Raw genomic sequence first — 27,027 nt, forward strand, 5'->3', positions numbered from 1 at the left:
CATGATGTGATGTGGCAATAGGGGTACAGTGCATAACGCTGCGGGATGCTCATAAGGACTTCTGCCTCCAGGCAGCCTTCAGACTTGACCTTCAACACGCGGTCTTCCTTGGGTGTCAGCCTCTGGGTCCACCCTGCAGATTTGGGACTTAGCAGTCTCCATCACTGTGTGAGCCAGTTCTTTAAAATAAAGCTTCTACTGACAGACACATCCTACCAATTCTGTTTCTCTGGAGAACCCTGATTGATTCGGATTCTGGACCAACCTGTGGTCCCTAGTAGGTGACCTCGAGTGTGGGATGTGGGAGCCCCTATGTAAGAGTTCTGTTCATTTGCCTGTTTAGAATGATGCTAATTCATTACCATTATCAAAGGAAGGATGGATTGTTGAGCATGTACGCCTGAGAAATTGTCCTCTTTCTTTCTTTTCAAGGGAAAGGGACCAGTCAGGAGGCCTGGGTGTTTCTAAGTTTCATTTCTTGCACACTTCACCCCATAGATGAAAGAGGAGGGTATGAGGTCATCTTCATCTGCTGTGTGAGGCACTTGGTCACGTAGAAATGAGCTGCGGGCACACAGCAAAAATGGCAGTGGCCTCTGAGTCACTGCTGGCACGTCAGGCACCAGTGGGATCCTTGGAGTGCGTGACGGGAGCTGCCTTCTGTCTCATCCAGCGATGCCAGCCATGGTGTCCAGTCCCGAGGCCCTGAGACACGTCCTCCACCTCTGCTTGGCTGGAGTGACAGTGTGGAGGAAGATGGATGGGTGCTGCGGGGAACAGGCTTACAATGCCTGCATTCTGAGTTCCTGGATGGCCATGCTATACCCACCTACTTCCAAATCCAATTCTTAGAACGTAGCCTACAGAAAGGTTACGAATTATTGCATCAGGAAAAAACAAACACAAAAACCCACATCCCAAATAAAATGATGATTGGTGTGTTTTGTTAAAGTTGCGGAGTCTCCTCACCAGCTGCCTAGTAGGATCGTGGTCACTGCAGTTGACCCCCGCCTCCATTCTCCTTGAGATCCTCCGCGCTCTCCCCAGGCAGTGCAGTAGGACCCTACCAAGCTCCTCAAGACCAGGCAGGGTGTCCCTCACCCTCTCTTCCCTTGTCCACACCCTGGGGGAAGCTCTGAGCAGATCTGGAAAAGCCCAGGAGCAAATAGCTGAAGATGGAAAGCACGGGTCCCAGGTGTTAAGTCCAGGGAAAGGAAATCCCAGGACAAAAGACCTCTAAAACTGAAATCACTCAAAAGGTGAAATAAAGTGTAAAACCCGTTGATTGCTTACAAACTGTGGTCTGGGGCCATTTCTCCTTCCTGCTCCAGCAGAAGCAAGCCAGCCCCCCACTCCCTCAACCTCTCAGGTTCATGTAAGCCCTTGGTTGCCCAGGTAATTACCCATTGATATGGAGATGGACTACTTATCTCCACCCCTGAGGAATGCCTGTTGATATGCAGATGCACTAAAGCCAGCTGAGATATGCTGGAAATATTACAATTTTACCCACACCAGGACCCATCTTGTTCAACTCATTAGTTATTAAGCTTTTTCTGTGTGTGTCATGCTTGGCCGGACCTGGTGCCTGCACGGCAGTAAATAAGAATTGTGTCGGGTTCCCTAAGACACCTTCAGGTTCAACGATTCTCTAAACAGAATCACAGGACTCAGAAAAGCTGTTACACTCATGGTTCTGGCTTAACACAATGAAAGGGTGCAGATTAAAATGAGGAAAGGCAAAATGTGCCTGTGACAAAGTCCAGGAGACCGGAGACTTGAGCTTACAGGTATCTTCTCCTCTTGGAACTGTGCACATGCTTCCTTGTCCCAGCAACAACGTGTGACAACATGCATGGTGTATTGCCAGCCAGGGAAGTTCACCAAACTCTGGTGTCCAGGATTTTGCCTGGGGTCAGAGTCACACAGCGTGGAAATACCCACAGGACTGACCTGAGTTCCTCAGTGACCAGTCCCTCCAGAGGTCTGATGTGGCAAGACCCAAAGCCCTACCCTAAGTCGCTTTGCAGCATAGAATCTCTTGCCTGGCCCGAGGCTCTAGGCAAACAAACGCTCTCGTATCAGGAGGGACGTCCAAGGGCTCCTAGGTGACCTCCCAGAGGTCAGCCAAGGGTCAGACCTTTCTTTGCAATGGGCAGGGTGTGGACAACCCAGGTCTGCTGAGTTAACTCTTTACCACACAAGTGTGTTCTGGGATTTTCCATGCTGCAGACACTCAAATGATAACTGACGGGCAACCCTTCCTTCCAGGAAAGAAGCTCAGTGCAATGTCTTCACACCAGTTCTCCAAATCTCTCCCTTGATTCCAACTCCCGGCTGGCTGTCCCACTTCACGGTTCCTCCGGGAAATTACTTAAACACACCAAGATTGAACAGTGCCTTTCCTCCCCTACGTCCACGGCCTGCGCCAGGCCCTCCTATTTCTGCAGCTCTGATAAGGCACCAACATTCCCGAATCTTACCAACCCTGAAGCCCTAGTGAGTGTCACAGAGGTGTCCTCCTGTGTGGACAGTCTTCTGTTCCTCAGCTTCCCGAGACCTCTAGGGAGTGCCCAGCACAGACACGGCCATCAGGAGGGATGCCCTGGGCCGGTGATTACCTGCTCACTTCAGCCTCGACGTTGACAAGGTTATGTGTGCATGACCTCTCCAGGTGGTTCGTCAAGTCTGCTCAGAACAGGCCCCACGGTGAGCCTTATTCTCTTCCACGGCACACTGCCAACCCACATGTGCTGTCAGGTCACCTTCCAGCCCAGGCTGCATCCGTGCCTCTCTTGTCATGGGAAGATGCCCGCCACTCTCCCCAATGCTCTGTAGCCCATGCACACCAGCCCTGTCCCGTAATGCCCCTGGGAGTCAGTACATCCTCCATGCCCCCTGGCTGGCTCCCTCTTCCCATCTCCTCATGCAGAGAACCCCCCCCAGGGGACATCCAAAGCTGCGTGTGTGCCCCAAGTCCCCAGGTCTGTTCTGCTCTGCCTTGTCCCAGCGTGAACTGCAAACCTGCTCCCTACAACTCCGGTAGGTTTTTCTCCCCTGAGGTGCTTGGTGAAGGTCGGGTAAATGACTCCAAGGTGGCAGCGGTTGGAGTAGACTTGGGGAAGTTGCGCTCTTGAGATTTTAGGGAAGACGACCTTCTCTGCTGGTGCTGAAGGGAGTCCTTCCTTCAGGACCAGGGAACCGCAGACGCATATCTATCCAAGCTGCCCTTCACCTTTGCTGTCATTACAGTTCCAATGAAAACTTGCATGTTGTGAGCATCCCCTCCCCGGGCTTTCACTGGCACCGAGAGCTGGTGCCTTAACACATGTCTTCTGTGCTTGGCTTCTCCCAGCACTTTAAGGCAGCACGAGGGGGTTGTGAGAGTGTATGTGTGTGTGTGTGTGTGTGTATGTCTCCCACTGAAGCTTAGCCATCCAAACGGCACTATCTTGGGAGCTGGAGACATAGGCTTCACAATGAACTCACTGACCACACACAGGTTTCCCAATTGCATGTAGTGAGAAAGCGCCACAGGAAGGGGGAGGGAATAAGGACAAAAAAAGGAAGTGTTGCACTGAAATGCCCCTGCAAGGTAATCAGTATGCTCACTTACTGACCAGGGAGAGGGTTGTCAGAGCCCAATGTTGGAGCCCCAGGGAACAGCGAAGGACAGCGGGTTGATGGGGAGCCTGGCGCAGTGGGGTAAGGTGGCTCCCATCCTGTGGTCCTCAAATGTGTTGGGTCACTACAGCATGTTTTCCTGCGTCAGCTTCCACGGCTGGCAGCTCGTGGTCCAGGTCAGTGAGGACCTGGGGGTGGGAAATGGGGACTGCTAGACAATGAAGGATGCCCGCTGAGGAGGTACCCAGGCGGTGACTCCAAGAGCCTGGGGGGCACTCCCTGGCAGGTCTGAATTAGCCTGGGAATCAGCCGGCTTGCATGGGAAGCGTGCTGAGTTCCTCATGCAAGCCTGTGCATGTGAGAATTGAAACGTGGTTTGGACGTGGTCCCCCAAGCTCGGATGCATTCGAAAGTGGTGCATGCAAGCAGTCATCCACAAGGGGAATCTGGGCAGACACTCTGCTGACAGTAGCTTATCTCAGAGCTCGCAGCAGTCACCTGCGGAGCCGTGAAGTCGACATTGACCGCATGCCCCAGGCCCGCCTGAGCTGGGAATCTAACCTCGTGCAAAGGTGTCCCCAAGTCCAGCACCGCTTGGGTCTCTGACCTCACCCAGCGGGCAGAGTCACAGCCTGTATTTGAGCTGTGGTTCCTGTGCCTTGACTTGGAGAAGCACTAAGAGATGGAATCCAGCATCTTCCTTCCAGGCCACATCTATATAAAGCTGAAATCTAAAGAGGAAGAGAACTCAAGTCTGGTGAGAACTGAAAGAAGAAGAGAAAGTAGGTAGGCAGTCAACCCACCAGCAAAAATATTATACGAGGTTTTGTGTATAGGAAACACCCAGAATGGAGAGCGCATGGAGACGGAAAGGAGATTGGGGATTGCCAGGGGTTTTGGACAGGGAAACAGTGAAGGGGGCTTAATGAGGATGGGGTCCCCTTTTGAGAATGTTCTGGAACAAGATACGCATGATGGGGGAACATTGCAGAAATGCTAAAGGCTGCCAAGTTGTGCACTTTAAAAGGGTGCATTTGGCACCATGTGAATTTTGCCTCAATTTTTTTTAAGTTGATGCAAAAATAAATGAAAGAAGCAGTGAGACCTCCCTGGACTCCAGTTTCCAGCCACATCTGTGTGGACACCGGGAGCTGCCCCGATGGGTGTGGAAGTAAACAGCACCCAGTCATGGCATACCCCAGCACCCAATGAATCATCCCGCCAGTTATTCCACGCGGCGCCCAAATTGCCCTTCAGAGGGCTTGTCACAGTCCTTGGCCAAGAGCCGTACAGCGTGACTAGAGGTTTCATCCAAACAGCAGCGTTTGACTCTGGACCCCTGTGCATGCTGCTTTGGGGGTATTGGATGACTCAGTTGCTTTTTTAAAGGCAAGTTTGCCATTTTGCTCCATCATGATGAGCAAGAAGCCAGCGGGGTTGAGAGGAAGAAGAATGGGGAACTGTCTGGCCGAGGGCAAATTTCCATATGCCATAGTGTAGGGCGTCCCATTCCCGCTAAGAGGGTGGGCATCCACGGCCGCTTGCCACGGGGCATCTCGCCAGCAGGTGCGGGGGAAGGGCCTAAGAAGGAGATGCGAGCTCACAGGCCGGTGGAAGGATGCCAAGAGCGCGTGTGGCCAGATGGCGACCTCGGGAGCCTCAGAATGCGGTCCCCACGTCACCCTGCCTCACCGCCCACTCTCCCCCTGATCAGGGGAAGCTCAGCCCAACGGGCACGGCACTTGACAAACTGCAAATGTGAAAAGCAGAACAGAGAGGGGGCAAGTCAAGCAGACAGAGTGCAGTGGGCTTAGATGAACATGGGGTCTCTGGGCTGCAGCGTGGAGGCCCCTGGGCTCTGAGCACTGCTGACCAGACCTGGGAAGAGGCTGGGGGGAGCAGGTCCTGCTCACAGGTGCAGTAAGGCTCGTGCTTCCCCATTGCACGGAGAAGGGATTGGCGGGGTGGAGGGGGTGGCAGGTAAGGGAAGTTGAAATAAGTCTGGTCCGTGGCTTTTATTTCCTCTTTGATAGTAAATGAGGTTTTTGCAGGAGGAGGCAGGCTCAGGGACGTTGGGAGGCAGGAATCTGAGGCTGGGGGTTGTCCCGCATGCACATGGATTGGGGAGGTGGTCACATTCTCCACCACTGGGCTCCAGCCGGGAGAAGGTGGAGAAGGTGGGACAGGTCCAGGGGGAGAAAGGGCTTTGGAATCCAGATGAGACCGTCCACCCTTCACTCCACAGATAAGGCAGAGAACGAGGCAGGTGCTGAAGGGTCCAGGAAGAGGCCAGGGTAGCCGGGTGCTGGTGGGTGGTCGGCACCTGGGACCAGGGTGTGACTGATGTGAGCAGGGGTCTGAGAAGGACAGGATGTGCGAGGGCATTGGGGGCATGGTGACTGGATGTCCCTCGGGCAGACACTGCACAGGACTAAGTAGGGAAGGGATCGATCAAGGAAACATCTATGAGGGAAGAACACAGGAGGGTAGGAAGCAAATTTGCGCCCCCAGGAAACAAATACACCAAGAAGTCAGCGTTCAGGTGGTGTCCTCCATGAATGTGAAGAAACTGCAGAAAACAGGATCATGTCCCATAAAACAAGGGGAACCTCAAAGGAAAGGTCAAGCGTTAAAAGGGATGTGCTTGTCTGGGGCGTGTGGACGTGAGGCGTGAGCAGGAAGGAAACACGTGGGGAAAGATAGAAACATTCAGGGACATAGAACCTCATGGCAGGAGAATGAATAGCCCCAAATGCCATTAGGGGAAGGGGGCTCGGACCTGGGGCCGTCACCCCAAACCCAAGCTGAGGGTCCCGTTGAAGGTGGCTTTGTATGAGGGCACTTGACTTTTGCGCTTGTGCTTTTAAAAACACGTTTAATGAACTGTATTTTGGAGCAGTTTGAGGTTCACAGAAAATTTACGTGGAAAGTCCGGGGGTTCCTATACACCCGTTTCCCCTTGTGTATGGCCTCCCCTATTATTAGCACCCTGCAACAATGTGCTACATCTGTTGCAACTGATGAGACAGTATTGACACATTATTATTGATTAATGCCCATACTTTGCAACAGGGTCCCTGTGGCTGTTGCACATTGATGGATTTGGACAAACATAAGGGTGTATACCCACCGTTATAGGATCTTGCAGAGGGATTTCACTGCCCTAAATATCCACCGATATCAGGGTGGAAGTCTGACCCACCATTTCTTGTTCCACTCCCCAAAATCCAGTCCAATTCCTGCGGGAGAGTCAGAGCGATGAGAAACAGAGTGGCTGTGATTTCCCCCAAAATATCTTAAAATCAGTGCTGTGGGTCAGCCACGGCTTCAAGGCCTCCGGAATCGTGGGCCAGTCAAGGTTCATACTGGACGGACGTGCTGGTTTACAGGGACGGCTCACGGGGGAAGGAGAAATCCCCACGCACGCCGTCGGGGAGAGATCCTGAAACTCCGTCTCAGGAAGTGGACTCTCCAGAAGAGAGAAGTCGGCCATATCGGTTCCTGGTTTTGAGGTCACGCAGGCTTTGGAGTAGGTGGGGGAAAGAAGAATGGTCCCTGGAGGGGGGATTGGGCATCAGAGTCACTGAGAAATGACTAATCTCCCCCAAAGATGCCGGCATCCTCATCCCCATGTAGTGGGCAGAACAAGGTCCCCAAAGATGGAATAATGTCCCCCAAGTTGTCCACGTCCTCAACCCCATGCCCTATGGATGTATGACCTTCCATGTGGTCGAGGACTGGCAGATATGATTCAGTTAAGGACCTCACAATGGGGATGGTCCTGGATTATCTGGCTGGGCTCCGTGTCATCACAGGCGTCCTTATAAGAGGGAGGCAGGGGTCCAAGGCAGAGGAGGACATGGGATGAAGGAAGCAGAGGTTGGCGTGACAAGCCATCAGGATAGAGAGGGACCCACAAGCCCAAGGGCAAAGGCACCTGTAGATGCTGCAGCGGACGAGGAAGCCAACTCTGTTGGGACCCTCCAGAAGGAAGCAGTTCTACCCACGCCTTGATCTGAGCCCCATGCAACTGTGTGGGACTTCTGACCTCCAGAACCATAGGAGATCAAATGCACAGGTTCTGAAACGGCTGATGTAGTGGGAATCTTCCTTCGGGGGCACAGAGCTTCCTTCGGGGGCAGAAAACCACCCGCGTGGTCCCGCTCTGCAAAGGCTGTACGTGCACGTCGCGCTCGGACCCCACACACCACACAAGGGGCCAGTTCTCTGTCTCTCCTCCTGTGCATGTCAATACCTCCCTCGTCGGATGAGAATGACGTAGTGAACACATTGAGGGAGATGGTCCGAGATACACAAGCTCCCAGCATCGAGAAGCTACACATCAGTTCACAAAATGTCCCTGTGTATTGTTGATAAAACCATTCATAGTTGTAGGAATAGACATTACTTACATGTAACTCATATTATATATATATATAATTGTATGTAAAGATAGATATTATCAATTAGATATGTCTCATAAATATACACCAGGGAATAATCAAGTGATCTGTGTGCCTACTGTTTCTACATATGACATCCCAAACTGTCGTAGTCCCACCGTCAGCAGAAGCTTGCTCTAGCACAGCGTGTAAAATGCGTGTGCAGAGCCCCGGGGCACTGGGGACCCATTTCCTGGGGACAGAGGAACAGCATCTTGGGGTGGAGAGGTGGGAAGTCCACTGAAACACGCTCCCGGTCACACGGCACACGGGGACCTGATCCTCGGCCACGGTGCGCGGCGTTTTAGTGCCTAGGAGCCAGGGAGTTACTCCTGCAAGGGACAGACCGAGGGAGACAGGCGGTGACAGGAAGGTGACCCCGTGCCCACACTTCAGGACAGGCTCTCAGTTCCCGAACCTGCAGCCCCTCGGCAGCTGACGGTGACCTCAGGCTGGCCACCATGCTGCAGGGGGCGATGCTTTTCCCGCTGTGTGAACATCGCCCTAAGGATGAGGAAAACATCGCTGGGATGCCTGCTCCCAGCCCCGCACCCCCGTGAGAGCCGATTTCCTCAAAACATGCCTCTCTCCCTGCAGCACTTCCTTCTCCATCGGCCAGCCCCGTGGGCCCCCTGGCGACAGCCTTTCTGCTGTCTCTGTTCCTGCACCCAGCGTCCCTTCTGACCCAGGAGCACCGGGGTAAGTGTGTCCACGCGCTGGACCCCATTCTGCACTGCCCTGTTCCATGTCGTGGGCATGTGGGAACTCATGCCAATGCCTGTGTCCGATTTCATGGGACCTGCATACGTGGGGTTGGCTGGCTGGCATGCTCACCCGCTTCTGGGGAGGCTGATAAATGTCCATGCACTCTGCAGATGGAAAACCTGAGGCTCAGCCATGACTGAAGCTAATGACCGTCCTCAAAGGGTGGGGCCAGGATGAGGGCCAGGTTAGCCCTGCCTCAAAGGATCTCCTAGCCCCAGCCGTGGGCAAAGGGGTGTCACCCAGAAGGGGGGTTGCAGGAGGGACTGAGTGACTTAAACAGAAGGGCAGAGGAGATGAAGAGCATAAGGACTCTGAAATCCTGGCAGGGGGCAAAGGCCACAGTAACTGGGTACAGCGTGCTGGGGAGGGGGCAGGAATCACCATGGCCTGGGGGGACTGATCACATCAGGGGTGATTCAGGAAGGGGACAGGGTACAGAAGGTGCAATTTAGAAGGAATTCGGGTGGTGGGTGTCTTGGAAGTAGGCATTTCCTGGGCTGCTGTCTGTTAAAACATCAGTGCTGACCAATGGTGTGCGGGGAACAAGGACCGTGGTGGAGGGTCAGGTCGTAGAGACAGCAGGCTCCCTCCAGGTCGAACTCACCTGGTGGCAGGAGATCATGCAGGTGCAGGAAGCTCGTGTACAAGCAGCTCCTGGGGCTGGACAGGGACGCCATGATCCCCAAGGGACACGGACAGGGAACCCTCCCCGGGGCTGCGGCTCCTGAAATGACCGCTTGGAAACTGCTGGAGTACAATTCGCTTTTGCAGCTCTTCACCCACCTTGTTGGGGCAAAGACGTGATTGCTTTATGTAGCAGAGATGGAGACAAGGGAACAGAGAGGTTAAGCAATGTGCTGGAAGTCACACAGCTGGTGCGAGCTCAAACCCACATCTGTCTTTCCAAATGTGGTTCTGTCTGAGTTGAAAATATGGATGTTGCTCATCTCAGAAGTGTGATCTGAAAGGAGGACTAAGCCTGTGGGAGACCATAGGGTTGCTGGGGATGGAGGAGGGTCAAGAAGCTGAGGAGGTGACTCATCGGGTTTTAGGGCCCGGACACCCGGAGACAGGTGGTCCCTGGGAGGGGCGCACGGGTCCACAAGTGTGAGAGCGAGGCACTGCACAGAGACGCTGTGCAGAGTGGAGTGAATATACAGCAGAGAGTGGCCAGGCCATCGTAAAAGCAGTGCCCTAGCCCACGATGTCTGCAGCCGTCTGAGCAGGGAACCAACCCCCTGTCTACAGTAACCAGCCCGGGAAGCCGGCCCGCTAGCCCCAAGTCCGCCTTGTGGGAGGCAGATTGGTATCTCTAGCACAATCCAGGAAGCTAGCATAACTTCTGGAACAATCAGTCCAAAATGCCCAGGACTTGATCAATAACTGACGGGTTCCTTAGTCTTGTCTCTGCTTCCAACTTAGGATCAACCAGAGAGAGGTGAAAATGCTCTCCTAACCAGTCAGCTAGGATACCCTGCTTCTAGTTAGCCACCGACATCTTCTCCAGACCAGCAGCCTCCGGCCAGGGCACAGCCCAGACTTCCTCCTGTCCACTATAAAGTTTGCCCACTCCACGGCCCACTCCTGCGTCTCTGCTAAATGCAAATGATGGCGGTGGGGTCCCTTACAATAGCCAGCTCTGAATACAGTCTGCTTGTTACCACTTGGCTGGTCTTTGTTGACTTCCACAGTAGATATCTCTGCTTGGAGAAAGGGCTAGGAGAGATGGAAAGGAAGGTGGTTCTGAGGATGCGCCAATGTCCTGGGACCTCCTGGGAGCAGAGAAGGGGCGACAGCTTGTCCCAGCCCTGATCTTTGCTTTCAAGACATGGGACGTGTCTGTTTGGGGGAGTGGAGATGGGAAAAGAGTAATTTCTGCATCCAGGGACCACATCTCTCAGATTTTCCAGCAGTAGAGCCGATCCCCAGTCTAAAGATGAAGTTCGACCCCAGGAGAATGACGTTGACTTGGGACTGCCAAGAAAATGCCACCTACGTGGAATGTGTGATGTTTCACAAGGAAAAAGGACCAATCACAATAATGGTAAGATGGATGTGATGTGCGCAGTCGGTACCCCTTACGCCGCTCTTGTCGAGCTAAAAACAAGGTAACAGGTACAAATGAAACACACGTGCATGACTTGGGGACATGTCTAAGAGGCACAGCTCGAGATGCACAGCTCAGAGCTTCTGTGAGGTCAGACCCAGCAGAAGCTATAGGGACTTAAGGGGGTGGGACCCTCAAGGGCACTTGGCTGCCCAAGGGACAGGAAATGGGGCTGGCTTGGTAGGAGGAGAGACCCAGGGAGCAGGGATAGGTCCCAAGCAGACACTGGGATGCTCCCAGAATTCTCAGGGATATCTTTTAGTGGGATGAAATTTCCAACAGCAGTGATCAGGAGAAAAACAAATGGTTATTCTGCGACCTACAGACTTCTGTTCCCCTTCAGCGGGTGTTGCTTAGGGGAACTTCCTGCGTTGCCTGCATGGAAGGGCAGCCTTTGGTCAGTTGATCCATCAGAGATCACCCACATGGTAGACTTAATCCTCAGAAAGAAATGGCATCAGTCCTGACCGTTCAGTGAAAACATGGGAAACATACGGACTTGGATGCAATGTAAGCATGAAGCCTGTGGGAGGCTGGTGGGTATGAGATAGGACAAGAAAACTCAATAACTTAAAAGAGGATACGTTAAGCTCCACAAAGTGTACAGCGATGCGGGATCTTGCTGCTCAAACGTGGTAACCCAGCATCCCCTGGGAACTTGTTACAAATGCAGATTCGCAGGCCCCCTTCTGGGACTAGCCGAATAGGAATCTGCTCTTTAACAGGATCCCTGAAATGTGAGCTGTATTCCGACCTTCTAAATGCTGCTATAGACCATCAGGTTGGGCTCCCACCTTCAAGCTGGCCTGCAAGGCATTACCCCAGAAAAGGTGTATGGGGGAGATTTCACAAGGGGAGGCAGATGGTGTCACAGGGTTGATGTAAGAGCAAGGGGCATAAAGCTGAGTGGAAAGAAGCCTGTTTTCCTAATTCACTGGCTGGTTTTAACTTTTTAGCTTACGGACAAAGAATGTCGCTGCAAATTTCCAGACTCTTCTCTCCATGGAGGTGTCACACTCATGGTTACAGCAAATATCAGCCAAAGACTGATCTCAGAAAAGCTGGTCTACCCTAACCCAGGTAAGGAAAGCATCACAGTGACCCCTCTGTACCCCCAACTAGCATTGAGGTGGATCTACCCTTTTTCAGCTTTATGGAAATAAAATTGACATGCAGGAATTATGCATGTTTATGGTGTGGAATTTTATGTTTCTAATATACATATACAGTAAGAAATGATTGCTACAATCAAGCCTTTGATTGTATCCATCATGTCACCTACTTGTCATTTTCTTTTATTATCTTTTGTGCTTGAAATATACTCTCAGTGAATTATGAGTGAGCAGTATGTTATTATTAACTATATATATTAATAATATGCTGTACTTTAGATCTCCAGAATACATTCGTCTTGTAAAACAACCTGTGTACCCTGTGACTAATATCTTCTATCCCTCACCCTGACCCCCAGCAACCACCATTCTACTCTCTGTTTCTATGAGTTTGTCTATTTTAGATTCCCCATGAGTGAGATCATACAGTATTTTTCTTTCTCTGACTTATTTCACTTAGCATGATATCTTCTGGGTGGCTCTGTATTGTCCCAGATGACAGGATTTCCTTCTTTTTATGGCTGCATAATATTCCGTTCTATATATGCACCACACCTTCTTTATCCATTCACCGGTGTATGGATACTTAGGTTGTTCATGTTTTGTCTGTTGTGAAGAACTATACAGTGAACACAGGGTGCATACATCACGTTCGGATCCAGAGTTCATTTCCTTTGGATTCAGCAGTTGGATGGCTGGATTACATGGTAATTCTATTTTGATTATTTTAAGGAACCTCCATGGTTTCCTGAATAGCTGCACCAATTTCCATTCTCAGACAAAGGGTCCTTCTCTCTACATCCTTGCCAACACTCATTATCTCATCTCTTTGACAACAGCCATCATAACAGGTGTGAGTCGATATCTCCCTGTGGCTTTGATTTGCGTTTCCATGATGATGAATGATGTTGACCATCTTTTCATGTAGCTGTTGACCATTTGTACGGCTTCTTTGGGAAAATACCTATTCAGACCCTTTGCCTGTTTTTTAATCAGATTTGGGGTTTTTTGTTTGTTTGTTTTTGCTGTTGAGTTATTTGAGCTCCTTGAATATTTTGGATATTAACCCCCGATCAGATATCTATGGTTCGCAAGTAACTGCTGCCATTCCATAGGATGCCTTTACATACTCTTGGAAACTTTCTTTGCTGTGCGGAAGCTTTTAGTCGGATGCAATCCCAACTGTCTGTTTTTGTTTTTTGTTGCCTGTGTTTTTGGTGTCATATCCAAAAAAATCATTGCCAAAACCAGTGTCAAGAAGCCTTTTCCCTATGTTTTCTTCTAGCATTTTTACAGTTTCAGGCCTTATATTTAAGTCTTTAATCTACTTTGACTTGACTTCCATATAGGGTGTGAGATAGGAATCCAGTTTCATTATCCTGCATATGAATATCCAACTTTCCCACAATCACTCAGTGAACAGGCAATCTTTCCTCTTTTGTGTGTTCTTGACCTTCCTGTCAAAGATTCGTTGACCAGAAGTGTGCAGATTTACTCCTGGGTCTCTAATCTGTCCCATTATCTCTGTGTCTATTCTTATTCCAGTCCCACAGTATTATGATTTCTGTAGATGGGCAATATATTTTGAAATCAGACAGTGTACTGATTCTCCTTTGTTCTTCTTGCTCAAGATTACGTTGGCTACTTGAAGTCTTTTTGCAGTTCTGTATGAACTTTTGGGTTGTTTTTCTCCATTTGTGTAAGGGATGCCATTGGGACTTTGGCTGAAGTGATATATAGATCACTTTGGGTAGTGTGGCTCCTTTAACAATATTCTTTCCATCTATGAACATGGGATGCCTTTCCATTTACCTGCATATTCTTTAATTTCTTTTATCAATATTTTATAACACTCACTGTAAAAGCCTTTCACGCATTTGGTTACATTTATTACTGTTTATTTTATTCTTTTTGATGCTATAGCAAACAGGGTTGTTTTCTTGATTTCCTTCTTGGATAGGTCGTTGTTAGTGAATAAAAATGCCACCAATCTTCATAGCTTAATTTTGTATCCCACAACTTTATTGAATTTTTTGGTTAGTTATAACTTTTCTTTGTTTAGTCTTTATGGTTTTCTACATGTATGACCACATTATCTGTAAACAGAGAGAATGCTAGTTGTTCCTCTCCAGTTTGGGTGGCTTTATTTCTTTTTCTTGTCTAATTGCTCTGGCCATGACTTCCAGTACTATGTTGAATAGAAATGGCAAGAGAACATACATTTGTCTTATCCCTGATCTTAGAGGGAAAGTTTTCAGTTTTTCACCATTGAGTATGATGTTATCTGTTGGCTTTTCCTATATGTAGGCTTTATCATGTTAAGGTAATTTCCTTCTCTGTGCACGTTATTGAGTTTTTATCATGAATGGATATTGAATTTTGTCAAGTGCTTTTCGTGCAGCTTTTGAGATGATTATGTGGTTTTTCCTCTTTCATTCTGTTAATGTAGCTGATTATCAAATCCAGTTGATTTGCACATGGTGAATCATCCTTGCATCCACGGATAACTTCCACCTGGTTATGGTATGCAATCCTTCTAATGTGCTGTTTGGATTTGTTTTTCTAGTATTTTGTTCATGATTTTATTAGGAATCTTGGCCTGTAATTTTCCTGTGTCTTGTCTGGCTCTGGCATCGGTGTGATGCTGTCTTTATAAAATTAATTTGGAAGTGTTACCTCTTGTATTTACTGGAAGAGTTTAAGGATATCTTTTTATTTTTCTTGGAATGCTTGGCAGACATTCAAACCATGAAACCATCTGCTCCATCCCCTTTTAATTCTCATGCATAACATATTTTATCTCTGCCTTTTCCCAGGTGAGGAGGGCACAGCTGCCCAAAACTTCTCCTGTTCTATCTACAATGCATATTTCATGAACTGCACTTGGGCAAAGGGTCAAGCAGCCCCCGATGATGTCCAATATTTTTTATATATACGAGACTCCAGGTAAGTGTTGACCTCATGTACAAAAACCACAAAGAATACAGGGAAGGGGGGGTGAAATGCCCTGAATCTTCTGATCCCAAAGTATTTGGAATCTTACAGGAGAAAAATCGAAAGAGAGTGTCCTCATTATGTAGAAGACTTGAAAATCCACGTGGGATGTCACCTCAAAGACCTCTCGGGATTAACTTTCCATAATTATTTCCTGGTTAATGGTACCAGTCAAAGAACAAGAATCCAGTTCTTCGATTCCATTTTGTCATTAAAGGCAATAGGTGAGGACAAGGACTTGTGATTTATTGTGGTGAATACATCCAGTAGAATTTGTGTTGAAATCTGCATAAGATTCCTGGGGGTGTCGTAACGAACGACAAATTGGAAGGCTTAACATGATGGAAATTATGTTTAATTATGTACTGTCTCACAGTTATGGAGGCCAGAAACCCAAAAGCAAAGGATTGTCAGGGTTACTTCCTTGTGGGCGTTCTAAAGATTCTCTGCTCCACGCCTCTGTCCTAGTTTCTGGTGACATCAGGAATTCTTGGTGTGTAGACCCATTGGTCCGGTCCCTGCCTCCATCTCCACGTGGCTTCTCCTCTGTGTCTGTGTGTCTCCTCTTCTAAGGAGACCAGTTACAGGATTTAAGCCTCCCCTTAATCTGTGCTGACTTCATCTCAAGATCCTTAATTATGTCTGACATTATTTCTAAATAAGGTCACCTTCTGAGGTTCTGGGTGGACAGAAGTGTCCAAGCCACTGCAATATACTCATGTTACTTGCTTGTTTTAGCATTTGCCAAAATTAGGGATGCATCCCTTTGCTTGCTCCTTTCGGTCCCATAAAAGAATATGGCCACACACCCAGGACAGAGGTCGGCCACAGTGTCTCCCCAATCCTTTTACTCTGAATCGAAAGCAGTGACAAGATCAGACTGCACCGTGGGGCGGCCCCCACCCCTCAGGACGCGTGGGCCCTTCCACTCCCCCCGGAGTCCCCAAGGGTCTGGCACTAACACAGCCTGTATATGCAGCCCCTGTACCCCAGGACCAAAGAGTGGGAAGGTTAGGTAGGTGGCAAGGGGGTGCTGGTCCCTTCATGGACCTCCCCCATGTGGTAGCAGCACAGCTTTCTCTTGCATTTTGGGGGATTCAGTCATGTCCCCAAATTAGAAAGTCACCCCCCAGAAAAGCAAGCAGGCAGATTCTAGACCAGATCCTCCAGCTGGGCTTCAGAGGTTCCCAGATTGCTTACTGGGTACACAGATAACTTGTTAGGATCCCTTAAGAATTCCCAGGTCCCCGTGGCTAATCCCACCCACTCCCAGAGCAGGGCGAGGTTGATGTCATTGGGAAGTTTCAGAGGAAAGTTCAGCAAATGCCAACTCTTGGGTTAACCTTCAGAGGCCACGAGTCCCCAGCCTCTGGGCTCACTTGTTGGGAAAGCTGCGCAGGCGTGTCCCTAGCCAGGGGCAGGTGTACTGGCCAAGCCTGACCCCTGCTGTCTGCGATTCCTCGCTGCAGGACAAACCTCTCCCGGGGCCTTAATCCCGCCACCCTCCTGCCAAAAGAATCCCCATCTGTTTTCTCCCCGCATGTTCCTAGCATTTTTATTTAACCCAAGAAATCCAACTATTATACAAAATACAATCCTGTGATATCGTAATTTATAATAATGTATATTTGCTCTTTGTCCCGGTTCCTGTCTCCCAGCTCCTAAAACAGTTGGAATTTCCTGAGAAGGAGTTCGACAAAGGTGTCTTTTGTTACGGGAGGAAGTGACCCTGAGAAAGCCCCCAAGGAAGGGGGCTGGTTGCCAGGGGAACGAAGCCCAGGATCAGAGGGTGGAACGTTCAGCCCCACCCACCCCCTGACCTCTGGGGTGGGGAGAAGGGCTGGGGATTGAATGCATCCCAGTGGCCAAGGATTTAATCAGTCATGCTTACAAATGACGCCTCCATAAAACTAAAAGGGTTTCTAGAGCTTCTGGTTTGGTGAAGGCGTGGAGATTCGGGAACTTAGCCCCTCAGAGAGGGTGTGAAAGGTCCATGCCCCTTTCCCCCGCCTGGCCCCCTGCATGTCTTCCATTCGGCTGTTACTGAGTTACATCCTTTCACAATAAACCCGCGATCTAATGGGTAAACTATTCCTCTGAGTTCTGGGAGCCCTTCTAGCAACTCAGTTGAACCCAAGAAGGAGTTGGATCAGAAGTGCAGGAGACATCCTGGATTTGGGATTGGCATCTGAAGTCGGGGGGTCAGTCTTGTAGGACGGAGCCCTTCCCCTGTGGGGTCTGATGCCACCTCCAGGTAGACGGTGTCAGAATTGAGTTGTATGGTAGGACACCCAGCTGGAGAGAATTGCTGGGTGGGGCGAAGGAAAAAACTCACCCATCAGTGTTGGGTGCAGAATCCTGAGTCCAGATCACAGCACGATGGGCGGTCTTCTCATTGTTTGGAGCTTGGAAACCCGGAGAGCCAGGGACAGTGCCTGGAAATCTGAAAGTGAAATGTGATCAGATGCATGGGAATGTAGATTCCCCAAGGAAGGGAATTCACACGGCCATGTCCAAGAGTCCCTTAAAGGGTTCCAGCCAAGGCTCACGTTTTAGGATGGAATGGCTGCTGACCAGGGTGGGACCAGATGCAGAACTCCCATTCTGCTTGTTGCTGAAGCCGCTGTAGGGGCCACAGGCGGACGTCTATTTACCGTTGAAGGACAGGGGCTTCTTGACCTGTGCAGACATGCCTCCACTCCCCCAGCCAGACACCATGCGTTTGCCAGCCCCATGAGGACCCCATGTCCCCAGACCCCCGTCTTTACCCACTTCCCTTGCCTTGGGTACGCCGCCCCTCCCCACAGCCCGCTGGCCGGCTCACAGGTGCACACTGTCGGCCCTGCACAGATGCCACCTCCTCCAACTCCCCTGAGAATCTGGAACCGTCTGTCAGAGCCCAAGCACCTCTTCCCATCCTGAGCCATCATCCTGGTATCAGCCCTTCTTTCCAGCTCTTTCTCTCTCCAGGGCTCTGTCCCAGGCTGGCCCCTGCAGGACAACCCCTGTGCCCACACAGTCTCTTGCAAAGCCAGCCTGTCTTTTACCTGCAGGCTTGCTGATCCGTCGGGTGCTCCAGGCCACTAACGACATGTCAAAGGAGCATCCCTCCAAGCACGTCACCGCCTCCCTCCCCAGGTCTTCCGGACCCCACCCCCAGAGCAGCCTGGTGCTCATCCCCAGGGGAGCCGGCCCCCCCCAACACCCCACCCCATCACCACGCCTCCCGGTGGCCTCGGGGAGCTGGCCGGCAGGGCCGGGGCTCTCTTGTGTGGCCCAGAGGAAGCTCTCGGGCTCAGGGGTGTGACCCGGGTCCTCATTGCAGAGAGATACAGCCCGCCCCACAATGTCACCGTGCACTGCAACGGATCGCACTGCCTCATTTGCTGGGAGAAGCCCAGGACCCTGCAGAGCCTGACCGGCTGGGAGTTCCAGTACCAGCTGGACATTCAGAGGCAGGTGAGTGGACGCTGTTCCTCCTGGGGGCACCGCAGCAGCCCTGGGGCCGTGAGAGGGCCGGGCCGCGGGCGGTGGCTCAGACGGGGCACGATGGAGCAGCACAGGGCTGGCAGGGAAGATCCTCCTGGTACAGGCGCCCACCGTCCGGGCAGGCGGAGCCCAGCACCATGGGCATGGGGGGGCTCAGCCCTCCCTTGGCCATCCTGGTTTCCCAGCTGCATCAAAGGGAGACGAGGCAGAACCTGGGAAAAACCCCAAATGCAGAAAAATGAACTCACCTTTTTTTTTTTTAGAGCACCACGCAACATAGTGGAAATCAGCTGGTAAGTGGAACTGTGACCAACATCCCACCCTATGGTGTAACTGTCCATTAGTCAAATGGACACACACACCATGCACAGCTGGCAGATGGTGGCCATGCCTGGGGACAGGCATAACTCCGAGATGACATTAAGGTTTAAGATTTAGGTTTATTTCCTCCAGAGCACCTGTAGGTCATTATTGCCCTTTTTGATCAAGGGTCAGGACCTCTGTCAGCTCGGAATCCTCCTCCGTCTGGTGAGGAATTTTAACTGGGTTACCTGAGTGTCAGTAGGTGGGACCTCCCCCCTCTCCTGGCCTGTTTCATCTGCTGTGGCTGCTGCGTATTTTCAGCATGTATGTTCACAATGCTTGAGTCCCCAGGAATGGTTTTCTCAGTGGATGGAGGGATCTGTCATTGTTTTGCACTTGAGCATTCCTCCCGAGCCTTCCGTACACAGAGACACATGTTAACATTATAAACCACCTATTTCTGGACAGCACGGCAGCCGCGTAGCATGAATGAATAGTAGCTTTGGTTCCCTTACAGAATGGCCTTTGTGTCCTATAAAGACGGGAGAGCGTGTTCATCTCTCCTCTGTTTTGGACGTGCCGTTTGATGCCCTCGTTGTCTGAGCACAGCTGACAACCCTTACTTTCCGTCTCCTCCAAAGATTGAGGTGTCTGGTGATGCAGAAAATAAATACAACTTTCCGAGCCCGCAGCCCAGGGGGAAACATGCGGTGAGGGTGAGGACCTCAGACTCGCGGATCCAGCAGTGGAGTGCGTGGAGCAGACCCGTGGAGTTCGGTACGTGCTTGCAGGGACTCACTGCCCGATGTGACCTGGGAGCTGCTTCCCGGGGAGCTCAGGGAGACGGGGTGTTTGGGTGGCCTCGCTCCCCAGGGACTCCACAAAGGCTGATGAGGTGACTCCAAAGGAGGGCAGGCACCTAGCCTCTTTCCTAAGGCGCCTGCCCACCTGGGAGCCATCAGTTGGTCCTGGTCCCGACAGCCACCTGCCACGGTTCCTGGTCAGGGGACACCTATCTCAGCTCTGCGGCTCTTTCCTCCTCATCAGGACAGAGCTCGTCCAGAGAACTAATGCAGACACACCCGGCAGGCTTCCTACCACTGACTTTTACAAGCCAGCAAAGAGTTAGATGTTTCTAACACCCATCATGTGCTTGGAAGCTACATTACCGGCACCCCCCTCACCCTTCCCACATTTTCAAATGTAGTATTTCAGCCAGCAAGGTGATGCCTACAGTATTTTTGGTTTTCCAGATTCAAGATCAATGACTTTTGTAATGGCCAGTGTAAAATTGATATGACATAGTTAATTTAGCAGGAAATCATAAGCGACCACGGGCAGCTAAGGAATCGATTTGCAACCTTCCATTTGCAATCGTGGGCTCTTAGCTGTGACACTGAAAGCAGACACAAAAAAAGAAAAAAAAATAGTGAAACCGACTTCATCAAAATGCAAAACTTTTGGGCAGCAAAGGACACGCAGATCTTCCAGAGGCAACTCACGAAACAGGAGATGTGGGCAAGTCGTATATCCGATAAGGGACCAAGAATCCAACATACAGAAAGTACTCAGAGCAGCCAACAAGAACACCAACAACTCAATTTAAAAATGGGCTTAAAAAAGGGACAAAAAAGGAAAAAAAAACCCAGACATTTCCAGGAATAGAGTTTTCAACACAGGGCACATTTTATCTGTCCATGTAGAAACTCCCACAGAGCAGATACAAAAATTGGTTAGAAACAACCTGGATAGAATTGTGTTTCTAAATTAGAGTTTTAAATACAAACAGATAATATGTGTCCTATTATTACAACAATTAATGTAAAAAGTGCATATTACAGTTGATAGGCAACAGTAAAAGCCTAATCTTGGATGTGACTCAGCTTTGTTTAAACTGTTTGCCTGGAAATTTGGAGAGGGGGGCTTCGGTCCATCTTTAAATTGGGGAGTCATGGGCTCAGAGTATTTTATATGTTTGGGATTCATTCTCATGGGGTTGGTTTGCGTCGTGAGCATCTTCTTGATGGTTTCAGGACTGGGTACCACCTTTGATTAGATTTTCCTCCTGGTCTGAGCATCTTTCCATAGCCAGGAACTAAGGAAATCTCAGGAAAGGAAGGGAAATATGGAACGGGGTGAGCTAGCTGTGTGCGGACAGTTTGCTCCAGGGGGCTGGTGGGTCCCCCTCTCTCCGCAGGCTCCGAGGAAACAGAAGCCAGCCTCGTGCACGTGTATGTGCTGGTGGTCCTGGGAACCCTCGCATGCGCCCTGCTGCTCGGCTGCCTTTTAAAAAGGTAATCCCAGGAAGGGGCTGGTGTCAGCCCTGCAGATGAGAGAGACGAGAGAGGCTCCTTCGCAGGCCTGCCAGTTTCTCAGGAGAAACGCGCCTGCCGAAGGTCCAGGAGGAGCCAGCAGTGGGTTCGCCCACGGGTTTTTTAGAGGAAAACCTGCCTTGGAGAGGGAGGCACGTCAGAGAGCTGGAGCAACAGAGAGTGACGGAGTGGCCCGGCGTGGGGCTTGGGTGGAACTCAGATGGCCCGTGGTGGAGCCACTGAGCCACGTGGTCCGGCTGGCAGCAGACGGGGCCCCATCCTGGTGCCGTGGGCCATGTGAGGCCCACTCTCCTGGCCCCACACTGCAGCCGGACATGGCACCTCCTCAGGGTCAGCTGCACTCACGGGGGTCCCCATCGGCCTCCTGTGCATCCCCTTCCCTCCAGTGCCACCCCACCCCCAGCCATCAATGTGCCCCCATACATCTTACTGGACCCTCCGGGGTCCAGAAAGCCTGCCCTCTTCCCGGAAGGCCTCCTGGGATCCCAGCCTGCAGAGGCATGTCCACCCCTACTGTCTGGAGGCTCCTCTGTGGGAGGCTTATACCAGGGGGCCAGCACCAGGCAGGGTGTGGGGGTGCCACGGCAGGGCTGTCGAGCAAACCCCACGTGCACAGGACAATCACTTCTCGGCAGCAGGCTCTGCACAGAGATCTGAGGCTGCCGTCCGACCACCTGTGATGCTTTTCCTGAAGAGACAAGCCCAGATGCTTCTCCTGAGGCCCGGCAGAGCATCCCCTTTGGTGCAAGAAGGAGATGAGCTCCCGGGCCTGCCCCTCACGCCGTCTTTGTCTCATAGGGTCATTGGGAAGTACAAGTTATTTCCACCGATTCCGCGGATCAAAGATAAACTGACGGATAACCATCAGTCCGACCAGCAGGTGCATACAGGGTGGGAACAGGATGGCGGAGGGGAAAGGGACCCTGGGGCTGCCCTGTAGTGTCCGAGCCCAGCTGAGGGACCCCAGCGTCATGGGCCCCAGGACCTTAGCACCTCCTCCACCTGCCCTGTTCCCTCCTGCCCCATCAGTGGCTGTCCCAGGGCAGATGAGATCCGAGGTGCAGTGCACCTCAGAACCCCTCACTTACTGTGCTCTGGCTGGCCACTGCCCACGGGCTCCTGACCAGCGGACACCCATCCTTTCTGTCCTCAGATGATCTGGGAGAAGTTCCCACCCAGCGCAGGCAGAGGGGACAATGAAGAGGTCTTAACCGTGGAGGAAGTGACGGAGGCCCCCACAAGCCCCTGACTTCTCATGCCGACACCCCCAGACATTCTGGAAGCCATTTTTTGTTCTGTTTTGAGCATTTGTTTAGCTTTCCATTTTTGTACTTAAACAGTGATTTTTGCAAAGATGCTTGCGTTTGGAGGGGCTGCTCCATGCCCTCGATCCCGACCCAGTGATGAGCCCTCTCTATCCCCTGGGGAGCAGGGGACTTTCCTCACAGAGGGTTGCATCTGGTCACAGAGCCTCAGCTATCCCAGTGGGGACACGCTGCTTATCCACTCCCACCATCAGCTGCTGCCCGGCAGACGATGGGTTTGCTAACAAATGGCCCAAACCCAGTGATGTGACGCCGCATAGATCTACCATCTCATGGCTCATGGACCTCTCACCTCCCCATATTAGGACCCTTGTGACCATGTCAGCCCAGCCAAATATTCCAGGGTTGTCCGTTTCAAGATCCTGAACTTTGTCATTTCTGCAAAGTCCCTTTAGCCACATAAGGTCACATATTCACAAACTCATGGGTGAGGACATGGAATCTTTGGGGACCTTATTCTGTCCACACACAGGGTGAGGATATGGGCATTTTTGGGGACCTTATTCTGTCCACACACAGGGTGAGGATATGGGCATTTTTGGGGACCTTATTCTGTCCCCCATATGGGAGTGAGGACATGGACTATTTGGGGGTGTCATTCTGTCCCTCATGAGCAGTAACTGGCCAACATTCAGACACTGAGTGTCCCAGAGAATAATAGCCCAACAGTATGACAGCTGGTGCCACAGTGCCAGGGGACTTCAGAGGGAAGAGATGTCCCCAGGGCGTGGGGTTTGGGTAGAGAGCGAACCTACCTGGGGTCTGGGTTTCGGATGTGACCTTTGGCCTTCCCCATGTGTATCCTGTGTCTGTCCGTCAAACACTAGCTACCAGGGGCACTTGGGGACCAGGCAGACAGCAGCTTCCAGAGCTTCCTGGTCCTGCCCTGCAGGTCCAGGGGCCGAATCCCAAGGAGGAGATGCGGCCAGGGTCCTGGGGGGTGAGGGAGGGGAGTCAGGGAAGGCGGGTGGGAACTGTGCAAAATCCCGTGTCCCCAGGGGAATGCCCAGACCCGGACCCCCAGCCTGCAGAGACCCGAGCCCACACATACCTCTGAAATTGAGGTCTGGAGGCTGGAGAAATTTGTGGGCCCTGGGGTCTGAGGATGTCTGCAGCGTGGAGGCAGATGGGGGCGATGGGCTTCGGCAATGGGTGAGAGGGGGCTTCTGAGCCTGGGAGAGTCCTCCAGAAGGGGGTGGAGACACTCTGCACCCTGCATGTTCATGCAGTCAGCACAGAGGGATCTTCAAAGTGGGGGGCCTCAGCTCCCGTGCAGGATCAGGGATGGGAGCAGATGTGGGGTGGGGGGCTCAGGGAACACGATAAGGGGGCTGCCGAACATGAGTCACTGACAAGACTCTGGTGCAGACATACAGACAAAGGCAATGGTGTCTGTTCTCAGACCCCAGAACTCATGCCGGAGGCCAGCCGTGGAGGCCCTGGGCCCCTGCAGTGCTGCGCCCTGTGCATCCCCTGGCTGGCTGTCCTGGATTTGCATCCTTTCTGATAAACTGGAGAACCGAGCCAGCCTCCTCCCAAGTCTAGCAACAGGGCTGGTAATCCAGGGACCCTGATATGGGGGTGGGTGGAAGCCCTGGTTTCCTGCTGGCTGGTCAGATGGAAGGGGGGCGGCGCAGGGCTGGAAACTGGTGTCAGAGGCAGGCGCTGGGGACTCCAAGCATGGGTTCTTGGCATCTGCAAACAGCCCGTCATATGCCAGGCACACAGAGAAAGGCCCCAAGCTGTGTGCCTGGCAGTGCAGCCACTGACTGCATTTAAGTGACACGGGAATAAAAAACCTATTTCACCAGACACCCCTTGCTCAGGGCCATGTGCCCCTGGACTCCTGGGGTCCCACTGGGGACCTGCCCCACACCCTGTTGGATGCAGCACGGGGCCCTGCCAGGACATGATGTGCACAGATGGGCGTGCTTGCCCAAGGCCCCCACTGCATCCTGGCCTCCAGGGCTCCTGGTTCCGGGTCCTGTTGTCTCTGGAAGAAGGGCCCCACCATCCCATCCCTGCTTGGGCAGCCAGTGCTGGCCAGACAGGCAGAGATGCATGGCGCGGAGCCTCCTTGTGGCTCGCGTGACGCTGCCTCTGTGCTGTCTGTCGGGGATACGGCCACAGAGGCGGTGTCTCCAGAAGGTGCTGCCTGCAGCCTTGCTCAACAGGGTGAGCCGGGCGCAGTGTGGGTGAGGCCAACCATCTCATGTCATCTCCCCCCGGAAGGGCCATGACTGAGCAGGTGCCTGCCGGGGCAGTTTCACATTTGGCACAACTCCGTACGCCCCTACTGGGTCCCCACAAAGACAGTTCACGTGCGTGCTCAGCAGATGGTTACTGGGCTCCGTCCTAGGCTCTCGGTGCCACAGGGGCATTGGAGGGAGGCAGAGAAAAATTCCTGCCTCTGCCAGGGGCCCAGGAACACGGGAGGTGCTGGCTGGGAAGGGGAGAAGCCGGACTCTTTGGGGGAGAATTTGCCTCTGGATGTGTGGGCAGGGTGGCCCTGGGCTGGGCAGGGCAGTGTGGCACACGTGTGGGGGCCACAGTGGACCACCATAGATGGGGCTCTGACACCACACGTTCGTCCTCCCAGCCCTGGAGACCCGACGTCTGAGGTCCAGGTGGGCAGGGCTGCACTCCCTCCACAGGCCCCAGGGGCAGCTCCTTCCTGCCTCTGCCAGCATCTGGGGGCTCCAGGAGGCCCTGGGCGTGTGGCCACGTCCCTCCCATGTCCGCCTCCATCTCCACATGGCCTCTCCTCTGTGTCTGTACCTCCCTTCTGTCTCTTATGAGGACACCTGTCATTACATTGAAGGCCACCCTTCCCCAGGACGACCTCGCCTCACATCCTGCACTTCATCCCACCTGCAAAGCCCTGTTTCGGGTCATGTCCCTTTCCCGGTTCCTGGGACCAGGATGTGGACAATTTCACCCACCACAGCCTGCTAATGAGTGTGGCTTCCCCCCGGCCCAAGCCCGTTGCCCCGAGTTCTGCCCCAACCCGCCTTCAGCTCCTCCCCTGCCCCCAGCACATGCCCAAATACATTGGTCTCTGAAACCCAGCTGACCTCTAGGCTCCACAGACCAACACCATCCCTACCACGTGTCCTCCTTTGTCTATTTTTTGATGCAACCGTTTAAAATCAGGACCCTTCATCCTGCCTTCCAGGCCCTCTGATAACAGACCCCAGGGTGGGTTTGGCCAGCACCCCTCTCCCCTGGCATACACCCATCTTGGCACTGAAACCCCAGGATGCGAGGTTTGTAAAGGCAGATACACATTAAATTCAGAGAACTTACTTTTCATTTTCCTGGTTCAACGTCAAGGTAGCTGTCAGTGGGCTCCGGGCTCCACATGTGGGGTGCAGGTCCTGGCATGAAGGTGGAGGGTTTATTTTTTTCTCTGGTGAGGCAATGACCTAACCCAGGTGGGCTCCCCGTCAGCAGGTGCATTTGGGATGAACTTCAGGTGACAACCGCTCCCAAACAGCCTCCAGCTTGAGGACACATCCCAGTTCATCTGGAGAATGTGGATACACTGGGGTTCCAGCCTGGCTGTGCGAAAGGGTGGTTCATGCATCTGTGGGGAAGTTTTCTGGGTTTAATTAGGTTTTTCCAAAAGTTGCGGCTGAGAATCTGCCGTACGTGGGGCCCCAGCATCAGAAATGACCCTGATGCCATCTCGGGGGTCACCTCCTCCATGCCCCTCCTCTGTGCCTCCCCAGGGACATTGGGAGCAAGGTTCTCCTGCGGTGCCCCTAAGATCTGGCCTTTTGGGAGGATCTCTGTATCCCCAGCCCCTCTGGGTCTTGGCACCTGGCTGAGCTCAGACTCTCGTGCAAACCTGGGGTCCTCCTGTACTGCTCTGTGGCCTTGGGCCACTTGTTTGACTTCTCTGTGCTCAACCCACTGCATCTATAAAGTAGGATTGAAACAGCTCTTTCTCCAGGGGGCTGTGGGAATTCCAGGGATGGGGAGCTCCAAGTCCTTCATCCCAGCCTGGGGCTTGGGTGTCGGGGGAGCAGTCTGAATAAGCCACGATCTCCTTGGAGACCTGAGGACAGATTCCTGGCTCGCAGGACACCTTTGTTCCTGCTCTGGGTGGGACTGGGATGCAGGGACCATGTCTTCTGGGGGCTTATATCCCCTCGGGGCGGGTGGAGATCGGCCAGTCCCAGGAATCTCCAGGAACCAGGAAGATGTGTGCTGCCCGAGGAGGAGGGTGTGTGCTGCCAGGCAGAGAAGGTCGCTTTACACTAAAGGTGGGGCTGTGGGGGCACCCCAGGAGCTGCCAAGCCCAGGCCCCAGCTCAGAGCACCCTCAGGGACGTGGACCTGGACCAAAATTGCACCCACGTATAGGAGAACTCGGGACCTAGGAAAGGAATCTTCTCCCATGGCAGGAGAGAAGGCGTGCAGACACCTGGGTGGTGGCTGGAAATCTCCAGGACGTGGAACAGAGGATGGAGCCCCCATGGCCCCGAGCACCCCGAGGGACCGGGTGGCCCCATGGCCAGAGACATCCCCC

The 27,027-nt window shown here is 52.4% G+C and overlaps 1 protein-coding gene and 2 long non-coding RNA genes across 8 annotated transcripts; 1 reads left to right on the forward strand and 2 right to left on the reverse strand.

Annotated features, from left to right (window-relative positions):
• The first annotated feature begins 3,597 nt into the window (after positions 1-3,597).
• On the forward strand, positions 3,598-23,217 carry CSF2RA (colony stimulating factor 2 receptor subunit alpha). 5 transcript variants are annotated; one of them, XM_017648528.3, is made up of 12 exons: positions 3,598-3,705; positions 8,664-8,765; positions 10,717-10,875; positions 11,895-12,018; positions 14,867-14,996; positions 15,096-15,268; positions 18,370-18,503; positions 18,797-18,826; positions 19,478-19,613; positions 21,034-21,130; positions 21,968-22,049; positions 22,323-23,217. In XM_017648528.3, the coding sequence occupies exons 3-12, from the start codon at positions 10,768-10,770 to the stop codon at positions 22,416-22,418; spliced, it is 1,110 nt and encodes a 369-aa protein (XP_017504017.3). In that variant the 5' UTR covers positions 3,598-3,705; positions 8,664-8,765; positions 10,717-10,767; the 3' UTR covers positions 22,419-23,217. The 5 variants fall into 5 exon arrangements, with proteins under 5 accessions (XP_017504017.3, XP_017504001.3, XP_017504008.3 ...); XM_017648512.3 differs by having other exon boundaries at positions 3,604-3,705; positions 10,742-10,875; positions 22,323-23,212; XM_017648519.3 differs by having other exon boundaries at positions 3,604-3,705; positions 10,745-10,875; positions 22,323-23,212.
• On the reverse strand, positions 16,653-18,361 carry LOC140847545 (uncharacterized). Its single transcript, XR_012127605.1, has 2 exons — positions 17,380-18,361; positions 16,653-17,292 (listed from the first exon to the last, which is right to left on the reverse strand). It is a non-coding gene; the product is annotated as an uncharacterized lncRNA (long non-coding RNA).
• LOC108389982 (uncharacterized) lies at positions 21,977-26,917 on the reverse strand. 2 transcript variants are annotated; one of them, XR_001851401.3, is made up of 4 exons: positions 25,801-26,917; positions 23,546-23,707; positions 23,250-23,427; positions 21,977-22,327 (listed from the first exon to the last, which is right to left on the reverse strand). It is a non-coding gene; the product is annotated as an uncharacterized lncRNA (long non-coding RNA). The 2 variants fall into 2 exon arrangements; XR_012127606.1 differs by lacking the exon at positions 25,801-26,917 and having other exon boundaries at positions 23,546-25,453.
• Positions 26,918-27,027: the final 110 nt, after the last annotated feature.

This window comes from Manis javanica, chromosome X (genome assembly GCF_040802235.1).
Source record: "Manis javanica isolate MJ-LG chromosome X, MJ_LKY, whole genome shotgun sequence".
Taxonomy (NCBI): domain Eukaryota; kingdom Metazoa; phylum Chordata; class Mammalia; order Pholidota; family Manidae; genus Manis; species Manis javanica.